Genomic DNA, 24734 nt, shown 5'->3' with positions numbered 1-24734 from the left:
CGGACTGGCTGGAAGTGTCCTTGCACAGCTTCTCAGCGCAGGGCAGAGACAAATGCAAAGCCAGCTCTGCTCCCCTTTCACTTGAGCCATGTAGAGGGCCACAACTGTGTCTGAGGTACATCTCTGCCATGGTGGAAAGCCTGCTGTGTACCTAATCTAGGCTGAGCCCAGGCATAAGGATATGCGTAGGAGCTTTAGGCCTATCTGTCTTGTTGAGAAACCTATGAAGTGCTGATCTCAACTTGGTATCTGAATTGTTTTCAGATGTCTGTTTCATCATCACTCCTTAGTATGTCATTCACCTGATGACTGCGTTCTGTGATGTTCTTATGGGGACATTTCTCATTTTCCCACAGGGCACTCCAGAAGCTGCTGTTCCTCATAGACTTTGGCTTCTTCTCTCCCATGCCTCGTTTACCCTCCTTCAATAAGAGATGGGCTATAAATGCCAGATGTGCAGAAATCCTTGATTTACTAGCTACCAAAACTACAAATGTATTTCAGTTAGAGTTTTTTCAGACTTTGGAAGCAGGCCTAACAAAAAAAAAAAATCTTAAATGGTCCCTCTCTGCTCTAAGCATGAGCCTGTTTCAGTTTGAAAAGCCATATGTTCATGAGTATATAGCAGTTTTCATTTAAATAAGTCTTTAATGTGGGTCTATGTGCTTATTTTATGTGTACCCTTATGCCGTATTATTCTCTTAGTTTTAAGGGTGGAGTTGGTTACAAGATGCACTACCCTAGCCCATACTCTTTCAAAATTGACCTGCTTCCCTTATGTGATGGCTGGCTCTGTGGACAAGGAGAGAGTGGGTGTTGTATACTGTGACTTTAGCAAGGCCTTTGACACGGTCTCCCATACTATCTGTATGTCCAAGTTATTTAGATAGAGACTGGATAAGTAGCTGGTAAGATGGATGGAAAATTCATTGGTCCACTGTCTGAAAGGATTGTGACCATCAGGACAGAGTGAGCTGCCAGCCCTTGGGGATTGATACTGAGTCCAGTACTGTTTAATGTCTTTATTGAAGATCTGGATGATGGGACAGTGTAAACGCAGCAGATTACAGCCCGTAGCAAGTTGGTGGGAGCAGCCAGTACACTGGAGGGCAGGGCTGATGTTTAGAGGGGCCTCTCAGCTGGAAAAGTGAACTGTTGGGAGCCTCATGGAGTTCAACGAAGGCAAATTCCTGTGTCCATACTGGAATAACTTCATGCACCAGTGTAGGCTGGGGGACAACTGGATAGAGAGCAGCTTTGCAGAAGGCGGCCTGGGGGTCCTGGTGGATAGTGAATCAACCGTGAGTATAGACTGCCTTCTTGCGGTGATGGCCAAGAGCATCCTGGGTGGTAGTAGCATGTGTGTAGCAGGTAGGTCCAGGGAAGCAGTCCCTTCTCCTCCATTTAGATGCTGGTGAGACCACATATAGAGTACTGTGTCCAGTTTTGGTTTTCCCAGTAGAAAAAAAAAGACCTTGACATACTGGAGTGAATCCAGTGGAGGGCTGCCAAGATGCTGAAGGGGTTGGAGGACGTGACATATGAGAAGAGGCTGATAGAGTGGGGTCTGTTCAGCATTAAGATGAGTGAGTTGAGATCTTGTTGCTGTCTAAAACTGTCTAGTGGGAGGATACAGAGGGGATGAAGCCAGACTCTGGGCAAAGGTGTGTTTTGATAAAACTGGAAGCAACAGGCAAAAGCTGAAACATGCGAAAATTTGATTAGATACTAGGACAAATGCCCTCATTGTGAGGATGGTTAAATACTAGAACAGGAGCCTAGAATGGTTGTGAAATCTTCATCCTTGGAGATACTTAAAACTGGACTGGCCACAGCCCTGAGCACTCTGTTGTAATGAACTGTTTGTGCAGGTTCCTTCCCAGGTACCTTCCAGCCTAAATTCAGTGATACTTGTGGTCCTTTCTTCAGTGAGGTACTGTTGCTAACTTGCCTGCCAGAGCTGAGATCTGCACAGGCTGCTCCCAGATGAGATGCCTGTGTTGCTTTTAAACTACATGTCTCATAATACACTGTGTCAGTTCCCTTTTATCACTTTTGGGATCTGTTAGATTCCTAGTGACTAAATGCAAAGGCTTGTATCAATTATTTTTTCTTTGGAAGTGAAGTGCACTTACGAATCCTAGGAAGATTTCGTAATTTGAGGAGGAAAAAAAAGTCATCTGAGATAGTGGATGGATGTCGTGTGTAGAATGGTATGCATGTGTTTTTGGTTTTGTCGGATTAATGTTTTAAATTCCCTTATTGAGACGTGCTTCTGCACACTGTCTGACGTGGTATTTAGCATCTAAGCTGTATGTCGTCTTACGTGAACTTGGCTGACTTGTGCGTTGGCAGATGATGATATTATCATGCAGTATTCACGTAGTCGCCTTGCTGAATGAATTATAAAATTCAGATGATGTTGAAGAAGTCTGGCAAGACATTGCTAAATGACTTGTATTAGCATTTTTTGGTTTACAGGTTTCACAACAGCTAACTGCTGTGGTAGTGTTACGTCATTCTTTCCAAATGTGAAATGTATTAAATCTGATGGGATGTGCCCAGAACTGATGCCAAGAGAGCAGGTTCATTTGCTTCCTACGCGGTGTTGGAGAGAATGCCTTTTGTACTCTGGAATTAAAATGGGGAAAGTAGTTTTTATGTTATGGATTACTTGCACTAACAAGTGGTTTTATGATTAGAAATACTTGATTGTAAATTTTACTGTTTGAAGCTATCCAAGTCTTGTATTTGCAGGAGGTAGAGTGGGATTGCTAGGTCAAAAATGGAAAAAACGGTACTGACACAAAACCAGATTTTCTTCCAAAGTATCTCCTCTTCATCTGTGTGAAGAGCTCTTCACCATTGTGGGCAGATAAAACACCTGAGTGTATAACCAAACAATGAAATAAATAGGAAAGGTTATGTTTCATTTTTCAATCATGCCTTCCTGAAGCTTGAGCAGAAGTGGTTTTGTCAGAATTGATTTGGCTGAAGCCTTTAGAGGTACGCTTTGCCTTTTCATTTTTGTATGGTGGATGCTGAAATACTGTTTAACATCTTAGATTGAAATAAATGGCCAACGTTCTATTTGTTTCTTTAGGACAAGGCTTTGTTTTTGTGTATTAGCTGGCAAATTTAGTTGTTTGAGATTTTTCTCTGTCAGAGCACTACTCCTAGCAGAAATCCGGATATCAAAGACTTACTTGTACTATTGCATGTGTTAAAGGTGAACACAAAAGATAGTCCCTTCTTGGTCCCTTCCCTTCAATAGAAAACTGAGAGAAAAATTATCTAAACTTTGAGGTTAGCCTGAAAAGGTTTTAGGTGCCGATGTAAAGAAGTGAGAATTTCACAGATCAGAGTAATTGCTCTTTTTTTTTTCTCTCTGTGACATCAGTACACCATCATATAAATGGTATAGCTCTCTTTCTCTTTGCCTCTGTTGTATAGCTCTAAGTTGTCCTTGATGTGCTTACTTGTAGATGAGTAATTAACTACATAAATGGTTATTTCAGAGATTGTACTTCTCTTTCTGGGCGGTGTGTCGTCCCGGTTGTGCTGGCTGGCTCGGGGAAGCTGAGTCTCTGCGAGCTGTTTATGTAACAGGGGTCACTGCCGTAAGTGGAGAGAGCTCGTGGGAACTAGTAGAGGCACTCTTCTGGACTTTGCTCCCACCAAATTAAAGAAAACACAGTGCATGTGCGTTTGCCCTGCAACAGTTCTGAACTATGATGGACTGTTTTAACAAGGAAAAAATAAGTAGAGGTCAACTATTTACTTTTCTGTGTAAGAAAACTGCTTTTGAGTTCTTTCCTTGGTATGCTGCACAGGATTAGTAACTCCCCGGGCTTCAAATCTTACAATAAAACAGAGTTTGATTTTACTTTATTTTTGCTGCAGTGAACATAGTATAGTTACAGCCCTGGCATACAATGAGTTGTCTTGTTTTAATAATTATGTTGTTTAAATATTCAGCTAAATCCAGACTAAAATACACAAGAAATTCAGATACCTAATGTGACAAAACTTCCAGCACTGATGTTGTAATTATTAATGATTGTGTTGCTTGCCCTTACACCTTTTTTGAGATGCCCCTCTTTAGCATTCTGCTTGGAAAATAGGAAATTATTATTTTTTTGAGGGCAATACCTCTCTTCCTTTTTGAACTGCCTTCTTCTTTCTCAGTCTCTTCCTGTCTTTTCTGATCCAGTTATCATTAAAATGGCAGGAATTAAAGTAAGATTTTAAAATTGTGAATATGAAATAGTTGTGGTTTAACACTATTGCTGATGAGCTGTCCATAAATACGGGAAACGGCGTTTCTAATAGTCAATTTCCTAAATATTTTGTTCCCTTGCTATTCTATATTCTCATGCTGTCAGTTCACTGTCTAATGTCTGTGATGATGATACCTTTATTATATTGTTTTAAATAGATGGGAGAACATGATAGTCACAGATTTATTACTGAGTGTGAGAATTAATCTGCTGATAACACACATTACAGTGTTATTGTAATTTCTTATTAGCAGCCAATTGTAAAAGCCTGTAAGGGCTCTGTTACATGCTAGTAACAGAGCGTGTGAATTCTGAAAAGAGAAGCCATGTAAATGAAAGCTGTTTCTTGTGTACAAGAGGACTGTTAAACTGAGAACAGGTGCCTACTTTTAAAATGGTAAGAGCCATGAAGGTATGATGAGAGTTGTTCTAGAAGATAGTTAACATGGTTTAATGTAGTTTTGATACCTCTAGTTAGATCTTGAAAAATAGTTAACAGTCATACAGACAGTGGTTATTCTTTGTTCTTTCTGGGAGTAACTGAAGATTATGCTGTATTTAAATCTGGGTAATATGGATTTTTTGAAGCACACAACTACACCACCGTTATATTAGTTGACAAATATTTTTACTGTGTTGCCTAATTTAGAGTAGGTTAATCTCAGCCCTTTATTGTAAAGTATACTTGAAAGTGGTAGATACTCAGATAGACATAGATACTCACCTTTCACCCCCCCTTTTGTGTTTCAGTCGTTACTCTGTATGCTACGCTGGGAGGCCCAGCAATAGTACACGGGCTGAATGAGACGGAGGTGACCACCATCATTACCAGTAAGGAATTGATGCAAACAAAATTGAAGGTAAGAAAACTGTTGTCTATCTCTTCCCAGTGTATCTGTTCACTATTGTTAAAAGACCTGCTTCCGTTGTACGGAACAATGATTTATTACCTTTCTGTAGGGTAGATGCTTCTTCTAGAATAAGATTTATGCATCTGTCTTCATGTACAAAAAACCCTGATAGGTAGCCTTCAGTGGAATTTAGACTCTGCAATGACTTTGGAGAACAGGATGAGCAATTTGTAGTATCGAAGACCTGCAGTGCTGCCTGGAACAACACTTTTCCACCCAGATACCATAGCAGTTTCTTGTATTTAGTGCCTATAAATTTAACAGTTGAAGCAAATGGGAAGAACAGAAAAATGTATAAACTGTATACGAATAGCTAAATGTGACCATCCTCCTGATTTATTATTGGATGTTTTCCTGGCAGAGAATGGCTCTTAAATCTAAAGACAGGTGCTCGAAGAGTTAGAGCTGTTTTCCAGTGCAGGGGAAAGCTTATTAAACATTAGAATGGTCAAAACTTTTTTGACTTACCGGCCCAGATAGAATACACAAGTGGAACAACCAATCTGCATGAGTTTCACCATGATGTGTTTTGGGGGAACTAGACCTTTCACATAAGGGAATTGTTTTAGTTAAAAACTGTGTGATGTTGCTGAATTTTGAATGAGAATTTCCCAAACCTTTTTTTGGTTACTAGAATGACAGGATACGTACAATGCACACTTATTTTAGCTTGCAGTAGGAAAATGAATTTCTTCTGCTAGAGATGGTAGTCATCTCTTCTTCCACTAGAACACTGAGAAATGTTTTCGAACTCACATTTTGCTTGTAGTGCTTTTCTGTACTTTTTCTGTACTTTTGCTAGCTGTTGCTTATTTAAAATGGCATAGTAATCAAGGAGCAGCATAAGAATTATTGTGAGCTTGGTGTCTCCAGTTTCTCTCAGTGCTCTATGAGAATGGAAAGTCAATTATCTCTACAAATCATTGCAGTCTTATTTGTGGGCTTTTCTTGAAATAAGACCCAGATCAGTAAATGGCTGGAAAAATTTTTGGACTTGTAAGTGGAAATTTCAATCAGTCCTGCAAATCTAAATGTGGAAAGTTTCAAGCTTTGCAGCTGTTTGAGCTAGACAAGTTTATCCTCTGAAATATTAAATCCTCAGGTATTTTATGTCAGTGCCTTTTTTTAATGTATACAGTAGATAATTTGTTTTCTTCTTGTTGGCACAAACCTCATATTTGATTTCTGAACACATGTTCATTTCTACAGGAAATTGTTTCTCAGGTTCCACTGCTGCGACATATTATTACAGTGGATGGCAAACCAACAACGTGGTCAGAGTTTCCCAAGGGTGTCATTGTTCACACGATGGCTTCTGTGCAAGCTATGGGGGCCAAGGCAGATACTGGTAGGTTATCTCTTCTTTCTGTTTGCATCATTGCATTTGTTGTCCTACTTTGATCCTGTTGAGTAAACTTGGGAAAATTGCAGATGTCAAAAAAAAAAAAAAAAAAAAAAAAAAGATGCCATCATTAACCTCTTATCATCTACTTTTTCTTTAAAATCTGTGGGGTTTTTTTGTTTGGTTGTGGTTGGATTTTAGGGTGTGGGATTTTTTGTTTGTTTTTTTGTGTTTCAACAGACTAGAGTAAAACTCTTTTAATAATAACTCTCTTCTCCACAAGCGTCACATGTTGAAGAATAATTTTTAGGATAAGCATTTAGGCCAGGATAGAAACCTAGAAAGCTTTTTTATGATCAGACATATTAAAACCAGGTTATTCAGAGCACGCAGAGAAAATTATTGTGCATTTTATAGCAAAAGACATCAGTAATTTGCTACCATTAAGTCTTGTTGAATTCACGAATACCAAAATGTAAAATAGTAATTTAAATCTGATAGGACTCAGTCACTTTTACTGCCTTTCTGAAAGTTTCAGTCTTTTGAAAGTCTCAGTCTACTATGTAAATTTCTTGAAACCTATTTCCAATCTATGTAACATTTTTAGAATTAGAATTCAGAATTTCAGAAGGTAATTTAACTATTATCATAACAAGTTTTTATTCTTGGCTCTGAAGAGCTGCTAAGCCTCGTATCTTAAGATTTCATTATATTCAGTAGTTACTTTTTCTGTTCTTATTCTTTGTGTTTTCAGAACCTTTTAACTACTGAAGGCACATGAGTGTTGGATTGAATTTGTTTGAGGAGTAGGGTGGGTGGTTAATCCATCTGCTGTTGATGTTCGGGGGAACGGCAGGTTTGCTTCCAACATTGTGACCTCTCAATTTCTTTAAAAGATGGTTTCCGTTTTTGATGTACCAGTTTTACATGCTATTAAAACTGTTTCAGGCAACACCAACAGGAAAAATTATGGTTATAATTCATTAGCTCCTTGAGATTTGTTAATCTGTGTGCCATGTAAAAAGTGTCTAATCCTTCTTTCTTCAGTCTTTTAAATATCACATATATACACTCTAATAAAGGAACACTATCTTTGTTAACTTCACCATTCATAAATTGTGGAATACTTTGATGAATTATTTATGGTCCAGCATGTTCAATTAATATTATATTAAGTACATAAGCTGCTGCTTGGCCCAGCGGTGCCTTGCTGCAGGTGTTGCCAATGAGGCAGCGTGTTGTTGCCCTGCCAGGGACACATGAGAAAGTAGCTTTGCCAACGGGGAGGGACCCTCAGCAGCGTGGAACCAGGGCAGCTCGCCTTCCTAAAGACATGTAGCTTGGTGGCATTTTGGAGAAGCCAAAGCTCTGCCCGTTTTTTCTGTCCTTTGCAGGAACATGGGAAACAAGATAGAAAAAGTGTTGTCGTGGTAGACCGGGACAATCACTCGCAGTATCGCTCAGCTAATACAGAGCGGCTCCTACTCTTTGTGAAGGCACTTAACTTTGACTGCAATCTTTTAAAGCGAAAGCAGAATGTAATAGTCATGTAGTGTTGTATTGGAATGACTGCTGAAACATGTTAGTGTATCAGATCTCCTAGTCTTCCACAAATTATACATTCTCTTTTTTAACACAAATTACAGGAAATAAACAGCAGGCTAGGCCTGTGCCCTCCGATATCGCGGTGATCATGTACACAAGTGGATCCACAGGAGTTCCCAAGGGAGTTATGATCTCCCATAGCAACATAATTGCTGGGATAACTGGAATGGCTGAGAGGATTCCGAATCTGGGGTACGTACCAATAGTTACTTACCAGCAATTAAAGAAGTCATGTAGTTGCATATGATTTCAGATTAAATTACTGTGTAAAATGTTAACTGTTATATATTGCTTTGTCTGTGACACATCCTACTATGTACTGATGTCTGAGCATCTTCCAATACTGCATTAAATGACATGACTGCTTCATGTGCTGTTTGTTCTCTCGTCTTCTGTATGTGGGCAAGACCGGGACACAAAAGCCTGTGGGGCCGCCTTGCACTAGAGTGGTTGAAAGCTTCCCTAACCAGTTCTTCCTTTGGTTAGTGTTAAATTCTGTGGTTTCTTTCTGTTTGGTGCAGTCTTTAATCTTGTCTACAGAGTTGCCTTTGCAGCCATAATACATGGTTAATTGTCTTGGGATCAGTAAACATTACACTCTGTGCCTTAAACCTACAGTATGTAGTATGTAGTACGCAGCTTTTGAAATAAAACTCGTAATATTTGAAATATGTTCTCAAGCTCAAGGGCATTTTTCCACTTCCTCCAGTTCTGCAGTAAGCTCTGTGTAAACTTAGCTTGGGGATTCTAATGGTACGATGTAAACCTATCTTTTAAAAATTCTTTACAGGGAGAAAGACATCTATATTGGCTATTTGCCTCTTGCCCATGTTCTGGAGCTGAGTGCTGAACTTGTGTGTCTGTCTCATGGATGCCGCATCGGTTACTCTTCGCCTCAGACATTAGCTGACCAGGTATGTTATGTCGTTGATATAAGCCTTTATGGTAAAAAAGACCAAAAATTAGTCATATCATATCTTTGTAATATTTCTTGAAAAATATTTCAACAAATCTTCTTTTCTACAATTCACGAAGCAGAGTATTGCTGGTTATGACTGGTACTCTGGGCTAATTTTAATTCTTAAAATATAATTTAAATATATTTGAAAATATTTGAAAGATGTGCTATGTAATTTTGTTTCTCATGTTAAAAATCTTAAATGTGTCTACTAATAAACTTGTTCTTGGCTTTAGTCTTCTAAAATAAAGAAAGGAAGCAAAGGTGATGTCACTACACTTAAGCCAACCCTAATGGCAGCTGTCCCGGTAAGTAACTGAAGGATAAATAATATTTAAAATTATTTTTTAATTCATAATTCAAATTTTTAATGACAAAATTAATGTCACCAAGCTGAATGGTGTGGTTGACACTCCTGAGGGATGGGATGTCATTTGGAGGGACCTGGACAAGCTCAAGAGGTGGGCTAATGCGAACATCATAAGGTTCAACAAGGCCCAAGTGCAGGGTTCCTGTCCTCAGCACAGGATAGACATGGACCTGTTAGAGACGGTCCAGAGGAGGCCACGAAGATGATGAGAGGGCTGGAGCACCTCTCCTATGAAGATAGGCTGAGAGAGTTGGAGTTATTCAGCCTGGAGAAGGGAAGGCTCTGGGGAGACCTTATAGCAGCCTTTCAGTACTTAAAAAGGACTTATAAGAAACACGGGGACAAACTTTTTATCAGGGCCTGTTGAAGAGGACAAGGGGCAATGGCTTTAAACTAAAAGAGGGTAGATTTAAACTAGATATAAGGGAAACTTTTTTTTTTACATAAGGGTGGTGAAACACTGGAACAGGTTGCCCAGAGAGGTGGTAGATGCCCCATCCCTGGAAACATTCAAGGTCAGGTTGGACAGGGCTCTAAACAACCTGATCTAGTTGAAGAAGTCCCTGCTCATTGCAGGGGGGTTGGACTAGATGACCTTTAAAGGTCCTTTCCAACCCAAACTGTTCTATGATTATATGATCACTTAAATAAAAAAGGTAGAACCTTTGACGCTAAGCTATATTAAATAATATTTTTGATATTTATTTGTATGTTGAGGATAAACATTGTCACATGAGTGTCAACATTTATCAATGTTTAAATAGCTATGGGGATTAGATTGCCATTTTAATTAGTAATTTATTGTTCATCATAGCGAATTAATGGAATAAAGATAGTTGGCAGTAGGCAGCTTGGGGTTAACTAGCGTTCCTGCTCAGATGTTTGCTTCCTCAGTTTCTGTGAACATCTCGCTGTGGTTTAGCAGTGGAAGAGGAAGTGTCCTGGGAGTGGGTTGTCATCTGAAATGTACTAGAATTTCTAGATTATGTTCCTTTTTGTGGTATTGAATTTAGGATTTCTGTTACTTTGAGTTAAAGTTAATCTCTTTATGCAACTAGGAAATTATGGATCGGATCTACAAAAATGTCATGAATAAAGTGAATGAAATGACTAGTTTCCAGCGGAATCTATTTATATTGGCCTACAACTACAAAATGGAGCAGATTTCCAAAGGTTACAGTACCCCACTCTGTGATAGGTAATTTTAATTTTATTTTTAATGGCACCAAAGAAATGCTTATCAAAGTCTTATCACATGAGCAGCATCTGGGGTTTCTTTGTGTGCTTCCCTTTGTTTTAATGTTGATGCTTTGAACGTGAACAAGTCTGTAGTTAGGTGTAAATTGAAACAACAAATCAGTAATTTGTGTGTGATGGTTTTAAATATTTACTGATATAATCTAAGTGAATGTTATTTAGCTTGAAACTGATTGGAGATTTATATTCATTGCATTATTTTCATCGAGACTTTAAAAATTAATTTATACAATTTTGGGGTAAGATGGGAAGTCTATTCCTATGAATCTGTAAACTTCACATTTTCACAGAAGTGAATCATAGAATATTTAAAGTTGGAGGGAACCCGTAAGGATCATTGAGTCCATCTTTAGTGAGACTAAAGGATAATATAACTGCAAAATTTATACAGCTTATTTAAATTATTTTTTAGGAGAAAATCACAGAACTTTACTGTCTTGCTAAATCTGCGTTCTCAAAACATTTAACCCATCTTCAAATCTTAAAAATCTCTGCCTGTGTTTTTGAAAATTTAAATGTGCTCCTTGAAGATTTTCCTTGAATGCCATAAAAGTTTATTTAAAGATGATGGCAACTTTCATTTCAGATATAAAATTGCATACTCCTGTTTTGTTTTTAAGCAACAAATATGTACTCTTATCTTTGCATTTTAGCCTTATTTTCCGGAAAGTACGAATGCTGCTAGGTGGAAAAATTCGCATCCTGCTTTGTGGAGGAGCTCCGCTCTCTGCAGCAACTCAGCGGTTTATGAACATTTGTTTCTGTTGCCCTGTAGGACAGGGGTATGGACTGACTGAGTCAGCGGGAGCTGGAACAATCACAGAAGGTTGGTGTCAGTGATCCACGCTGAGCCCTCTGTGTGTGTCATCTTTGACAGTCTCCTCAGTTGGTGTATCCCACCAAATGTAACTGCGGAGTTCTGGGAATTACTTGTAATCATAAATGTGTAAAACAGTAGGAGTACTGATTTTGGCACGTTGTGCTAAAGCTGGTGACCTAGATATAAAATGAATGTTCTTATTTGTGGTAGAGAAACCTGTAAGAGTGTGAATGGAATCTTGGCATTATTGCACTCACCAGTTGAACTGAACAAGTTATTTCTAATTTTGGTGAGTCTATTAAGACATTAGGAAAATAAAATGGAATGCAAAAACCTGCACCAGGTTTTAATTTATATATAACAGAACTTCATGGTTTCAGCTGCCTTTTAGTCCTAAAATTTCACTTACATTCTGTGGTGGGAGAAACAGATATGCTATTTTTTGGAAATTATAGAATCATAGAATCATCCAGGTTGGAAGAGACCCTTGGGATCATCGAGTCCAACCATCTACCCTACACTACAAAGTTCTTTCCTATATCATATCCCCCAACACCACATCTAAATGTCTCTTAAACACATCCAGGGATGGTGACTCAACCACCTCCCTGGGCAGCCTATTCCAATGCCCGACCACTCTTTCTGTGAAAAATTCTTTCCTGATGTTCATTCTAAACCTACCCTGCTGGAGCTTGAAGCCATTCCCTCTTGTTCTGTCATTAATTACCTGTGCGAAGAGACCAGCACCAACCTCTCTACAGTGTCCTTTCAAGTAGTTGTAGAGAGTGATGAGGTCTCCCCTCAGCCTCCTCTTCCTCATACTAAACAGTCCCAGCTCCTTCAACCGCTCTTCAAATGATGTGATCTACCTAGGAATAATATGAGGAGTATCTCAGGTTCATGGCTAGATAATGCCAGATTGTAGATCTTGCGTTATGTTCCTTGGTGATCCACAAATTGCTGATGTGGGTTTTATTCCACGAGGACTTTGGAAAAGGCTTCTTCAGTAGCTTGGGGGGGGTGGGGGGTGGGGGGGCGGAAGTGGAACTGAAATACAAATGATGTAGTCTCCAGTGATGCTCTTGTGGGGAGGTGCTCAGATGCAGAAGTGTTTGGGAATTGAGATGTCAGGAAAGTGAATCAAAATATAGAATCCCTGAATGGTTGCTGCTTATTTCAGGGTCCAGCAAATGCTGTTTAAAGTTCTGAAGCGTGATCCACACGTACAGCTTGCTGTCAAAGCTGTGTTGATATGACTGGAGGTATCTATAAATACAGCCATCTGTTCTCTTTGCAGGATAAGGATTTCATCTGCATTACCTTGATAGAGCCGTTGTTTTCTTGGAAGTTCTGTTCTGTGAATTAAAGTTCAGAGATAAATTGCAGTTGGTTTTACTAAATGAGATGCATGACAACAAAGATTTTTTTTCTAATTCAGTTTTGGTAATTTCTGAAAAGTGCTTTTTTTTTTTTTTAACTCTAGTTTGGGATTACACTACAGGGAGAGTGGGAGCACCTTTGGTCTGTTGTGAAATCAAGTTAATGAACTGGGAAGAAGGTGAGAATTTCTGTTTGATAAAACTATGTTTGTAAGAACTTCATATAGTTATTTTTCTGTTGAGCTTTGCTCAGTAGTAGTTGTTAGAAGACTATTTTTTCGCATTTTAAATGTACTACTTTTGCCTATCTAAGTTTGATCTTGGGGAGAACAAAGGTGAATAAATTCCTCAGCGTTTTTTAAACTTACAGATATTTAGACAGAAGCTATCAATTTAAGGGCATTTTGAAGAGATTGTATTATGATTCTCTTTCGCTATACTATTTCTTTTATTCCAGTCACTGTAATTGTGTAAATATTGTACCTCTGATTTAGATGAGTATTCTTGCAGGACAGGATGCAGGTCTTGTATGTATGTTGTGTCTTAGAGCTGCTGGATTCAGGAGACTTCAACTGAAGTGCATGCATGTTGACATTTAAGAAATTATTTTAAAATAGTCTTCATAATACTACTATTATTAATAAAATCGATAAAAAATTGGCATATGGAAAGGAAGCTTAATGGATGCTATATAAAATATATTTAATGAAGTCTGAAATGTGTTTGGGTGATTTCCTTTCACTACAGGCTTTTATGTGTTGTAGAGTAGAAACACACAATACTTAAGGATGTTTTGGGCTAAGGCGAAACCTTGTAGCTTTTTTCTTTCCTAAAATGTGAGGTGAAATTTATCTTTTGGTTTGATTCGAGCCTGTATGAAACTGATAGACCATGTTAGTCCTGACAGAAAGATTGCATAGAGGTGGCATTTGCCCTCTGCATTTGTGTGAATTTCACTGTTTGTAAACAAACATAATAAGTAGCTGTTTATATGCTGAAAAGAATTGGAACCACCTCTTCTCTTGCTGAACTATTTAGGCAAGTGGTAACTTTGGCTAAGGGCTTACTAAAGTGTTTAGTTCTATATTTAAATAGTAAAATTATTGGGAATTTTTGCTTTGGAATATATTTTAGTTCTTGATAAATTAATAAAACCTGTACTTTTAGGTGGATATTACAACACTGATAAACCATATCCTAGAGGCGAGATTCTTATTGGAGGGCAAAATGTGACTGTGGGATACTACAAAAATGAAGTACGAACCAAAAAAGATTTCACTGTTGATGAGAATGGGCAGAGGTGGCTCCATACTGGAGACATTGGAGAGTTTCATCAAGATGGATGTCTAAAAATTATTGGTGAGTTAATAAATTCAGGTGCACATATATGTACATATTTTTGAGGGCTGCTAAATACTGTAATTTACCAAAAAAAAAAAAATCTCCATATGTTGGCATGCAGTTTAAGCCCTGCCATGTATCCTGGGAAGTTCTGGTATGTTGCTGTCAATCTGATTGTTTTAAAAACTGATTTTTAAAACAATTGCTTCCTTTTAAAACGGTTTTAACATTTACTTTAGTCTGTTGACTCTCTGTTAGTGAGAAAGAGTAGTGATTAGAGAGTAAAATGTAGGCTAATTGAGCTATATAAGCTGCCTAAGGTTTTATAATTCTTTAAGTGTGGAATTTGATTCGGTGAGAGGGTTCTTCTCGTACTATGTGCTCAGTAATTAAATAAGCCTTTTTTTAATCTTGCTGTTCTTTATAACAAGAATATCCCTTTACCATAAAGGAGCTAGGGGAAAAGTATAGTTAAGTTAAGCACATAAGGGTGTGATAGGCTCCTAATTCTTTGACACCTCTAGGCACAAAACTGGGTGCCCTATAAACTGCCAGGTGTGTCTCTTGAAGCCAGTGGGTGACTCAGGGTGCTTTTTAATCCTGAAAGCTAGGCTTATTTAATTTATTAGACGTGAAGAATCTTATGTCCCATTGCAGCTGTTGCCTGGGTGCACAAAGCAGGGCAAAGGCCTATGGCCAGGGAGAGGTACCACTGGCTGCCATTGCAGCTGTGTGGGTAAGGCCCTCTACTTGCCTGCTCCTTCTTTGGCCTATGTACAATAAGATCAAGTAATTTGGGCTTAATTTTTTGTTCTTATTGTTGTGTTTCAAATAACAGATGGACAGTTGCTCTTTAAATATAGATTTAGCCTGGGAATAAATATCAAAATGTCACCAAATGCTGCATTTCCTGCCTTAAGTGCCTGGACCAGACAGCACAAAATGCGTGCTTCTGGCCAAACACTGGCTTTCGCATAATCCTTGTTGTCTTCCATTCACATGCCAGTGCAGTCATACAGGACATGCTGTTCTAAAGACAGAAAATGCATGGGATCAAAATGTGTCTCATGTTTAAGCGAGGGACAGACTGATAAAATGCCAAGTCCAGAAACCTGATTTTAAAAGTTCCTGGTATGTTCACCAAACATGAATCAGTTTACCTTTTGGCATTTGTATGTACTTTTCAGAAAAGTACAAAATCAATGTCTAAAGGTTTGTGTCTGTAATTAACATTTGATTCCCTTTTTCCTTAATAGATCGTAAAAAAGATCTTGTAAAACTCCAGGCAGGAGAATATGTTTCTCTTGGCAAAGTAGAAGCAGCTCTGAAGAATCTTCCACTGGTAGATAACATTTGTGCGTATGCAAGCAGGTAAGAGGCAGCTGATATTTTGTTATTGTTGTATTCTTTGTCTGTCCTACTGAAGGCGTAAGAAAAAATTTTTGCCACTCGACGTGTGGAATTTTTTAAACCAGTTGAAAAGGATTTTACTTATAATACAATGGAATAACTTTCTCTCTCGAAAATAAAACATCTGAAATGTATGTTTTTATTTTTCCTTTCCCATTTTTTTCATCATTATTTGGAAAATGCCAAGAATGAGTCCGTCTTTCATTCCCTTTTTCCCAGTCTGAAAAGCATCTGAGCTCTGACTGTGTCACCCAAGCACTTTAGAGATTATTTCCTATATAAGCCCTGGGACACCTTATTCCTTTCTGTATTTAGCTGGGATCTGTTCTGCAGAGGAAGTACTGTTGTACTTTGGAGGAAGTGGGGGAAAAACCCCACCAACATCCCAGAAGCTGGTTTGCGCATTAAAAATACTTTTCTTTAACCCCTGCAGTACACTAGCAGAAGCTTTGAAGCTTGAAAGAAAACACGCTGTAAATACTATGCAAACATACAATAAATGGTGATCAGATGTCCTTTCTATTTGCTTCTAAGTGCACTCCCAAATTAGGCATATAAGGGCTTAAGTTTCTATTTCTAGAATTTCCTACCTGTATATGATATAGACTTAAATGTATAAATATACTTCAGGTGATCATTGTTTCTTGTTGTCATTTTGATGTTTGGAAGGTCATTTTGGAGCTTCTGAATGATCAGAAATATTCTGATTTCCAGCATGGCCAAAAAAGCCCCACTTGATAGCTTTGATTGAAGGAGTCCAGTACAAACATACCAGGGAATTGCTCAGTGGTATTAAAATAGAAAATGAACTTTTGGTTTGTTCACCTGGTTCTCTGTGTTCATTTTGTGTTGTTGTCTTTTGTGTTAACTAATGGTAGTCATCCTGTAACTTCAGTTTGTAACTTCAGTAGGCTAACATGCAGTGGGCATGCCACTGCCAAGAAATCTTCCCTTACATTAGGTTTGATTTGTGGTTTTGACACCTTGGGCAAGTCTCATATTTGCTTGCTCTGGCTGCCTGTGGTTACATGCCTGTTCTGAGCACCCTCTGTAGTCTTTGGAGAAAGAGGCTCCTCCAGATGGTGATTTCTGCTGTTCTGGGGTTGAAGTTCACTACTGGAATTGTACTATCAAGTTTGTGTTAATTTTGCCAGCTCAGCATAACATTGGAGACTAAAATGCACTTGTCAAGCATTTGACTCTGATAGTCTGTGTCCTGCCTATTACTTAAAAATAGGAAAATCTATGAGTAATCTTTAAAGGTAGCTTACGGAGTCCGAGTACATTGCAGATTGTTATTCTGCTGCTGCTGCTGTACTCCTTGCTAATATTTTCACCCATGTAATTCAGCATAAGCAGCCACGTAATACAGATTCTCTGGATGATTGTCCATATGCACATTTCGTTGTGGATATATACTCACCTCAGCAGTGTGAGCTCGGAGACTTTTTGTTTGCAGTGTCCATGACCTCTCTTGTATCCTGTCTCTCCTTATACTTTGCCTGCCTGATCTCCTATGTAAGAGTTGTTGTTCATTTGTAGCTGTTTTACCTCCCACATGCAAAAGGACAAGGAGGGCAGACTTTTACAAATAGGTTAAATCTGTGCTTTGACCTTAGATCTTGGGGTGCACGTCTCCTGAATATGGTAGCAGGGAATCGGAAGTGTTCGCATGGTGTCACTGCTTCAAAAGCTGTGTGCATTGGCCACTTCAGACAAAATGCTCAGTGAGACAAGGAATAAAATGTTTGCTGAAAGGAATCATGATTAGAGCTCTTTCAGAGGAGACTCCTAGTGCTTTATCAGCACTTTACTCATCCAAAATGTATTCAGTGGATATCAAGCATCACATCAGGAAAATGAGTCATTCAGTTGCCTGAGGAATGAGAAAATGTGGCAAAAAAACCCAAGGGAGTTCTCAGCTGGAAGAGTTGGTAAGGACCAGACTTCACAGAATAGAAATGGTGATATCAGCACATAGTGCCACTGTAGGTGTCTCTTACTACAGATCCAAGAGCAGTACTCAGGTAGGATCTCAAGAACAGCAAGGGAATGAAGATTCTTAGCGTAGGAGAGATGTTTTGGCAAAATGTCCTAGCGTGGAGGAGATGACTAAGGAGGTCCTGAGGACCAAATTCTGAGAATTTCTTCCTTCATGCTGTTCTTACAACCTCCAAGACTGAAGAAGCTAGCGCATTCAAATCATCTGCAGAAGGATCAGTAGTGGAGAGGGAAGTGGCTGTTCCAGAGAGATGATGTTGTCTTCTCATGGATGCTTCTCAAGACAAACAGTGCTTTAGCACCTGAACTGCAGCAAGTGAAGATTTAACTCAGTGGTACAGAATGAAAAACTACACGTTCCAGGAGCTGTCAGCTGCAAGGTGCTCTATCCACGAAAAAGCATAGTTGGACGAACCCGTTTGTCCAGAAGTATGCTTCCACTCAAAAGGCTGAATTTTAGATGAACGGAAAGTTTGAGGCTCACCCAGCCAACTGATGACTTCTGTATGCTGTTTATCCCTGGAGACACTGGTGATGTTGCTGGACATGACCCTGCGCATGTCAAAAGACTACAGGTGCCAGAATCCTTTGTGTCCTGGATGCCTTCATATGTAATACTGATTACAGAGTAGACCCGAGACAAAGTTACGAGGGTTCAGTACAGAGTGTAGCACAAGTGTGTGTGTAGGGGGAAATCATAGGCAAAGGCAGAAGGTGAGATGCAAGCAGTAAGAGGTACTGGGACTAATCCGAAGTCTATCTGTGAATACATTCTCAGTAAGAGAAAAATGAGAACAGTTTTGAGTCAGCCAACAGGCAAAGCTTGTCGGCAGATGATGCCAGGGAAGCCTGTGTTTGTAATGGACACTTGTGCAGTCTTCACAGCTGCTGGCAGCTGCCCATTGTAATTCATACCAGTAACAAAGGAGAAAATTGCCATGTACAGTAACCAAAAGGGTATTTAGAATTAGTATTTTTAAAATTATCTCGGACACCTTAAAGGATAAGCTGAAGTAATCACTATAGTGGGGTTAAGGTTCTGTATTTTGCATTAATTGATCTGTCTGGTGAAAGAGTTGAAAAGATTTTAGAATTCTCTATATGGTTAAGGTGGAACAGGACCAAAGGGACAGTGGAGGACAGGATTAGAATTCAGAGCAAGCTTGACTAGATGGAGATTTGCTTGAAAGGAGTGGTTACTTTAAAGAGGGGAAATATAAATTATACTTAACCTAAATCAACTGCAAAAATACAGGATGAGGACCATCACCTGTTGCTGACATGGATCAACAAGTACCATGCTGTTATAAGAAGATAAATAATATGGCATGATCAGATGTATAGCCTACAAGATGGCAGTGATATTTTTGCTCTACCAAGCATTAAGGGGTCTGAGTTACACATGCAGCACTTCAGAAAAGGTGCACCTCTTGAAAAAAGTTTAGGAGAAAAATGGAAATGTCTGGGCAGAGATCTCTGATACATGACTTAGATGTAAAGGGTAATCCTTAAATTCCTAAAGAAACTCAAGGAAGGAAGACTAGAAAGATGAGGAGGGAAAAAAAAAAGTAACAGTCTGTGAACAAATACATGGCTTCTGTGGAAAGGAGAGCAACATCTGACTGTTGGCTGTATGAAAATGCAACTGATATAAACTGCAGAGAGGACGTGTCAGGAATAGCCATCAGGAACAGCTTACCAGTGCTACAAGTACTGAAGCATTGGCATTTGCCTGATGTTTAAGAACAGGTTAGACGAACACCGGTCAGATGCAGCTGACCTTGCTTCAAGGCAGGTGAGTGAATTGGGTAGTGATCTGAGATCCCTTTCAGCTCTGACTCTGGTCAGCTTTGTTAAAATGCAACATAGAGTTGCTATGTGAGGTTCTGTTCACGTTTTCCCTAAACTTTTTACAACATCTCAAAAATCTTGAATACCTATTTCAGGGTGGATTGTGCTTCAGTGTTTTCCAAAGACTTTGAGATCACGGCTTCATACGTTCTAGGCATATCAGGAGCAGACACAGATTGCCAACAGGAGTGTGAGCGTATGGACAATCAGTTGAAAGAGAAGTCACTTCCCTTACAGACGCAGGCATTCTTTGAGATGTGTTGTGCATATGCTCATTCCACAACCTGCTCTCCAACCCCTCTTCACTGCAGTCCTCTACTCCTCCACAGTAACTGGATCTGCAGTTGAGAGGAAACTGAGGTAGGGAAGCGACCCACCAGTCTTCCTATCGGGATGCAAAACATGAGGAGAGGCAGGGCGCATTGCCATCGTATGGGGACTGCTTCCCCAAAGCTCTGAGCGTGAGGCACAGGGGAATATGCATATGGACAGCACACCTTGAAGCAGTCCAGTTGCTGTAAGGTAAGTAGCTTCTCTTTCTACTTGTTTTTAAGCAGGCAAAGGTAATTTGTGTGCTATTTCAGAAAGATTATCAGGTGAACAAAAGCCAACTGTTAAGAGCAATATCTCTGTATGAAGTGCAAACCCCTCACCTTGAAATGTTTTTTTTTTGGAAGACTTGTTAACTTTACAAAATTCATACTAAAGTGCATTATACTTCTCAGTTTCCATTCTTATGTCATTGGATTTGTTGTGCCAAATCAAAAGGAGCTTGCAGAACTAGCTCGAAAGAAAGGATTTAAAGGAACCTGGGAAGAGATCTGTAACAGTCCTGAGATGGAAAAAGAGGTACTGAAGGTGCTAGCTGAGGCTGCCATGGCAGGTGAGTAGCTGGACAGATAGTATGAACCTTGTGGACTGTAATGTCTGTGAAATATATAAGCATAGGCCCTGAAAATATACGTTCTATAAAATATACATACTCAAGGAAATATGAAATGAAACCTTCATAAAAAAAACCAACAACCCTACAAAACATGAGTCGGGTCGGTCCTTTTGGTTTATGTAACTTATTTTTTTGACCATGGCCAATAGCTGAGGAAAGAATATAAAACCAGGGCAAACTTAACAAGCTCAGTTCAGTTCTTATGTAAGTATTTGTGTCTGGCGCTCTTTAAGATGTCCTGTAGTATCTTTTTGTCCTTAGCTGCTGGCCCAGAAGAACATGGGTCATCTGTAGATCCACGGTACGCGTGTGCTGGGTATTTTCCAGTCTTACATGCTGTGCACCTACGCACAGTTGAAATAAGCCCACAGTGACAGGGGCTGTCCTGGCTTCCAGTGACTTGCATCTGAGGGGTTTCCTGTAATGAAAGCAGTGTCTTTGTAGTTAATAATTTTAAGTAGACTTTTCTTCCATTAACTCTTCTAGTTGCATTTTAAAGCTATGTAAATATTCTGTGTCAGTATCCATACTACCTCTTGGCGGGGTTGCACAGCGCGGCTGTGTTCGCATGAAGAAATGCCTCTTGTTTGTTTTAACCCTGCCATCCGCTCGTTCAGCTTGGTTCTGCCAAGCTCATGTATGGGAAGAGGCAGAGAACAGTCACAATGGCAGTCGTGATTTTTTTTCAGTGCCTATTATACTTCTCCCTCAGCTGTATCTTTTTCATGCTAATTGGCCATAATCTATTTAGCTATTCTGGTACAGAATTAAGCAGTGGCACAGTGATACTCTGTTTGTTCTTTCATAATAATTTCTGCCTCGGTTCTGCTTTTGACCATTACTAAGCACTGAGCTTTTTTCATAAAGCTGTCGGTTATGACCACACAATGTTTCTTAAATAGTCATTGTGGACATCAATTTTTTTTTCCGTACGCGTTCTCTTTTATGCATTTTTGCCATGAATGATTCGTGCTGTCTGCTTCACAGTTGCTCGGTATCACGGTGCTCTTCTGCACCTCTGTGTAATTTGTCCTCATCTTTCCTACCCTGGATAACTTTACGTTTCTAACAATCTTTGTCTTATAATATGCATCTCTTCTCCATATTACTTGTGAATATATTCAACTCCGTGATTAGTGTATTTGCAGACTTCTGTTAGAGGAGCAGGTTCCTACGATGACTGCAGTCTCGCCGCTGCAGCAGATTCTTTTTTGCTTGCCCCACGTCTCCCGTCCATTTTTCTTTGCTGCATGGAGCCTATGGGCAGAGTCGTTCTAAGAAGCTGCTGCGGTGGAGAGCGTGTACAGAGTTGCTTTCCTTTTCGTTTTTGTGCAGCACACGATAAAGCAGAATATTTGATTTAATCCTAAGGCATTTTTATATGCTTTTATGGGTTTTTATATTTGTTTTTGTTTTTCACTTTGGTGTCGTAGGCTTTACTTTTAAAGTAATGTTATGATTTTTAGTGCTACATTGCAAAAAAAATCCAACCGCAAACCCAGTGATTTAATCTCAAGGGGAGTAAAAGGTGCAGGAAAGCCTAAAAATGACAGCTTGCACAGGATGATTATACATTTATGGATTTTTTTTTTTTAATTTCAGCTGAAAATAGATTATTTTTTTTTAATTCTGCCCATCTATTGATTACTTTTCTAAGAGTTATTTGTTTTTCTTCTCTTATGTCTGAAACCATAGCAGAAGCTCTTGCAAATGATAGTGTTTTGTGCTGACTGTTCTGTTTCAGTAAGGGGAACAGCGCTCATGTGAACTTACTTTCCTTGAACGCTTTAGGACTGTCAGGAAAAAACACCAAAAAAACTGATGGTGGTTTTTTTTTTTCAAGATGTAGTAGTACGGATTTTAAGACTTTCTCTCCAGGAGATGAGTGTCATAAGACTGCTACAGCAGTGTATATGTTGAGGATGTCACTTCCATGCACTGAGGCTTTTCTGAAGTTAGGGAGCAGCACAGACACTCAAACAGCTGGGGTTTATTTCGGTATTTCTGTGGGAACTGGAGAACAGTTACTGATGGATCCTGTCACTCCACTGGTGACCACGCGGATTTTCAGAGCTAACCATGGGGGTTTGAGGAACTCTTCTTCATTTGTGTTATGTGCTTTTCTCTGAGAGTATGGTTCCTCCTTTTGTGCTTAATTGTAGAAAAATGGTTACAATTACATTTTGTATTAAAAATGTTTATTTTTACAGCTAATCTGGAGAAGTTTGAAATACCAGTAAAAATTCGTTTGAGCCCTGATCCTTGGACCCCTGAGACTGGTCTAGTGACAGATGCGTTCAAACTAAAACGCAAAGAGCTTACGGCATACTATCAAATGGACATTGATCGAATGTATGGAAAAAATGTAAAATAATTATTTTTTTTCTGCACCACTTTGCTACAATGAGCTTGGATCAAATAGGAAATACTTGAATTGCCTGTCTCAACACTTGAGATCAACACACAAAACCACCATTCGTCATTTGCAGCTTAAACTGTTGTTTCTGATAACATCACCGTGATGACTGGCAAGTTTAGTAAAATGTTACGGCAGCAAACTTGTGTCTGTCTCCTTTTTTCCAGTTTTCTCTGCTACCTTGTCAGTCTGTGGATTTTCCCGAGTCTTTTTGGGAAACCATGATTCTGAAGCCTCAAGTTTTTAAACATTTATAAATCCTGTATAATGTTTTATTTGTATCTTTAAAATTTGGATGTATATAGAGAGAACTTGGCTATATAAGAAATGGTTATACTGGGGGCCTTTTTTACCTAATTATTTAAAGATAAGAAGGTATTGATGTTGTGATATTATGTACATTGAAAATGCTTTCATTGTTGAACAGAGGACCAGGTTATTTGCTGCTGTGCTATTTTTCCTGTGTAAATCTGAGGGAGAAAATGTTTGATGTTGCAGCTTGTGTAATACACATTCGGTATGTGCCTAATGGTTACTTTTATTTTTATCTGGAAATGAAAAGATGGTCGTGGCACAGCTCTGCGTAAAGGCAGGTACTCTTGCAGGTGTTAGTTAGAGCTCGTTTAATACAAAAGATGCTATTAACACAGCAGAAGTTAAACCTAAGAATAATCTCTCAAATACAGAAGCTCCTTTTTTAAATCGCTGGTGACCATTTCATCCAGTAGTTGAATTGTGTAGAGCTAATAAGAGCTCTCAGCATTAATTTCACTAAACACTTTGTAAATTTGACAATGTCCTTTTAGCAGAGGGACTTGTTACAGCTTTTGTCTTTTCTCATCAGGTTTGGACATTACACTGGGTTTGCTCTTTCCTTGTTTGTGAAAGCCTGGCAAGACCCCTGTTCTGCCCGAGCCACAACCAAAATCATCTGGGGGGGATTTTTAAAGTCATAATGACAGTTATGTTCTCAGCTCACACAGTGCCCAGCTGCCCTTTGTGCCATTAAAAATCTCCCTTTCATCCTGTGTCTTTTTGCTTTAAAAACAGATATTTGAAGTATTTGTCAGCCAGAGTTATTTATGTTACTTGGTTTGTTATACCCAATTCTTACTTCGGGAAGGAGTCTCAATTTCTGTTTTACTATAAATATGTGAATATTGTTTCAAGAACTATGGGGGATCTCTTCATCTCCAGTGAGAGTGTTTTAGATGTGTTTCAGATGTGAATTTTATTTTCAAAATATTTCTAGAAAAGAATGTTTTAATCAGGGTTACATGAGAATGTGAAAAGGCATACATCAGTCGACTTTGTGATGGAACAAATATTAAAATGGCTTTAATTTGGAGATTATTCTCTCATGTGTATCATTTACTCGCAGTACTAAAAAAATGAAGGTCTTGATGCTCACTTAGTACCCTACGGTGGTAGCATATAGCAGTTCTGCACCACAGAGGCTTTGTATGGGGGAAGGAGTTCCTGCTGTTAGCACTTGTGACATGGGAGTTCTGGGAGGTGATTGGCATACAAATTCTCTTTTTAAAAAAAAAAATCTGAAAGAATATTTAAATTAACACTTTGCATTGATTATAGAAAGCAGTTTCATAGGAGTCCAAAGTTGTCAGGTAGGTTCCCTGTGCTTTAGTTCTGATGAAACGTTGAGAAGGTGTGTGTTACGTTACCATCTCCCCTGCTGCTGTCTGACAAACTGTTACCGCTTGGGGAATTTTGGTGTAACTAGTCAAATGGAAATACAAGCAACAAAAAGAAATTAGAACCGTATTTATGAGATTAATGCCCTCAGATATCTAGATCATAAAACCTTCTGGACAATAGAGCTAAGACTA

General features: G+C 39.0%; 1 protein-coding gene across 1 annotated transcript in view; it reads left to right on the top strand.

The window, feature by feature from the left end:
- Positions 1 to 23026, top strand: part of ACSL3 (acyl-CoA synthetase long chain family member 3) — a 30988-nt gene extending 7962 nt beyond the window's left edge. The window contains exons 3-14 of the mRNA XM_074153379.1: positions 5031 to 5140; positions 6401 to 6539; positions 8180 to 8330; positions 8929 to 9052; positions 9333 to 9404; positions 10525 to 10664; positions 11377 to 11549; positions 13027 to 13101; positions 14090 to 14281; positions 15520 to 15634; positions 20251 to 20408; positions 22682 to 23026. Coding sequence (XP_074009480.1) covers positions 5031 to 5140; positions 6401 to 6539; positions 8180 to 8330; positions 8929 to 9052; positions 9333 to 9404; positions 10525 to 10664; positions 11377 to 11549; positions 13027 to 13101; positions 14090 to 14281; positions 15520 to 15634; positions 20251 to 20408; positions 22682 to 22845 — 1613 coding nt within the window. The 3' untranslated portion in view covers positions 22846 to 23026. The remainder of the gene's footprint in view (positions 1 to 5030; positions 5141 to 6400; positions 6540 to 8179; positions 8331 to 8928; positions 9053 to 9332; positions 9405 to 10524; positions 10665 to 11376; positions 11550 to 13026; positions 13102 to 14089; positions 14282 to 15519; positions 15635 to 20250; positions 20409 to 22681) is intronic.
- Positions 23027 to 24734: the final 1708 nt, after the last annotated feature.

Source organism: Numenius arquata, chromosome 9 (genome assembly GCF_964106895.1).
Source record: "Numenius arquata chromosome 9, bNumArq3.hap1.1, whole genome shotgun sequence".
In the NCBI taxonomy this organism is placed as follows: domain Eukaryota; kingdom Metazoa; phylum Chordata; class Aves; order Charadriiformes; family Scolopacidae; genus Numenius; species Numenius arquata.
Note: the sequence above shows the minus strand (reverse complement) of the source record. Positions and strands in the feature narration are given on the sequence as shown.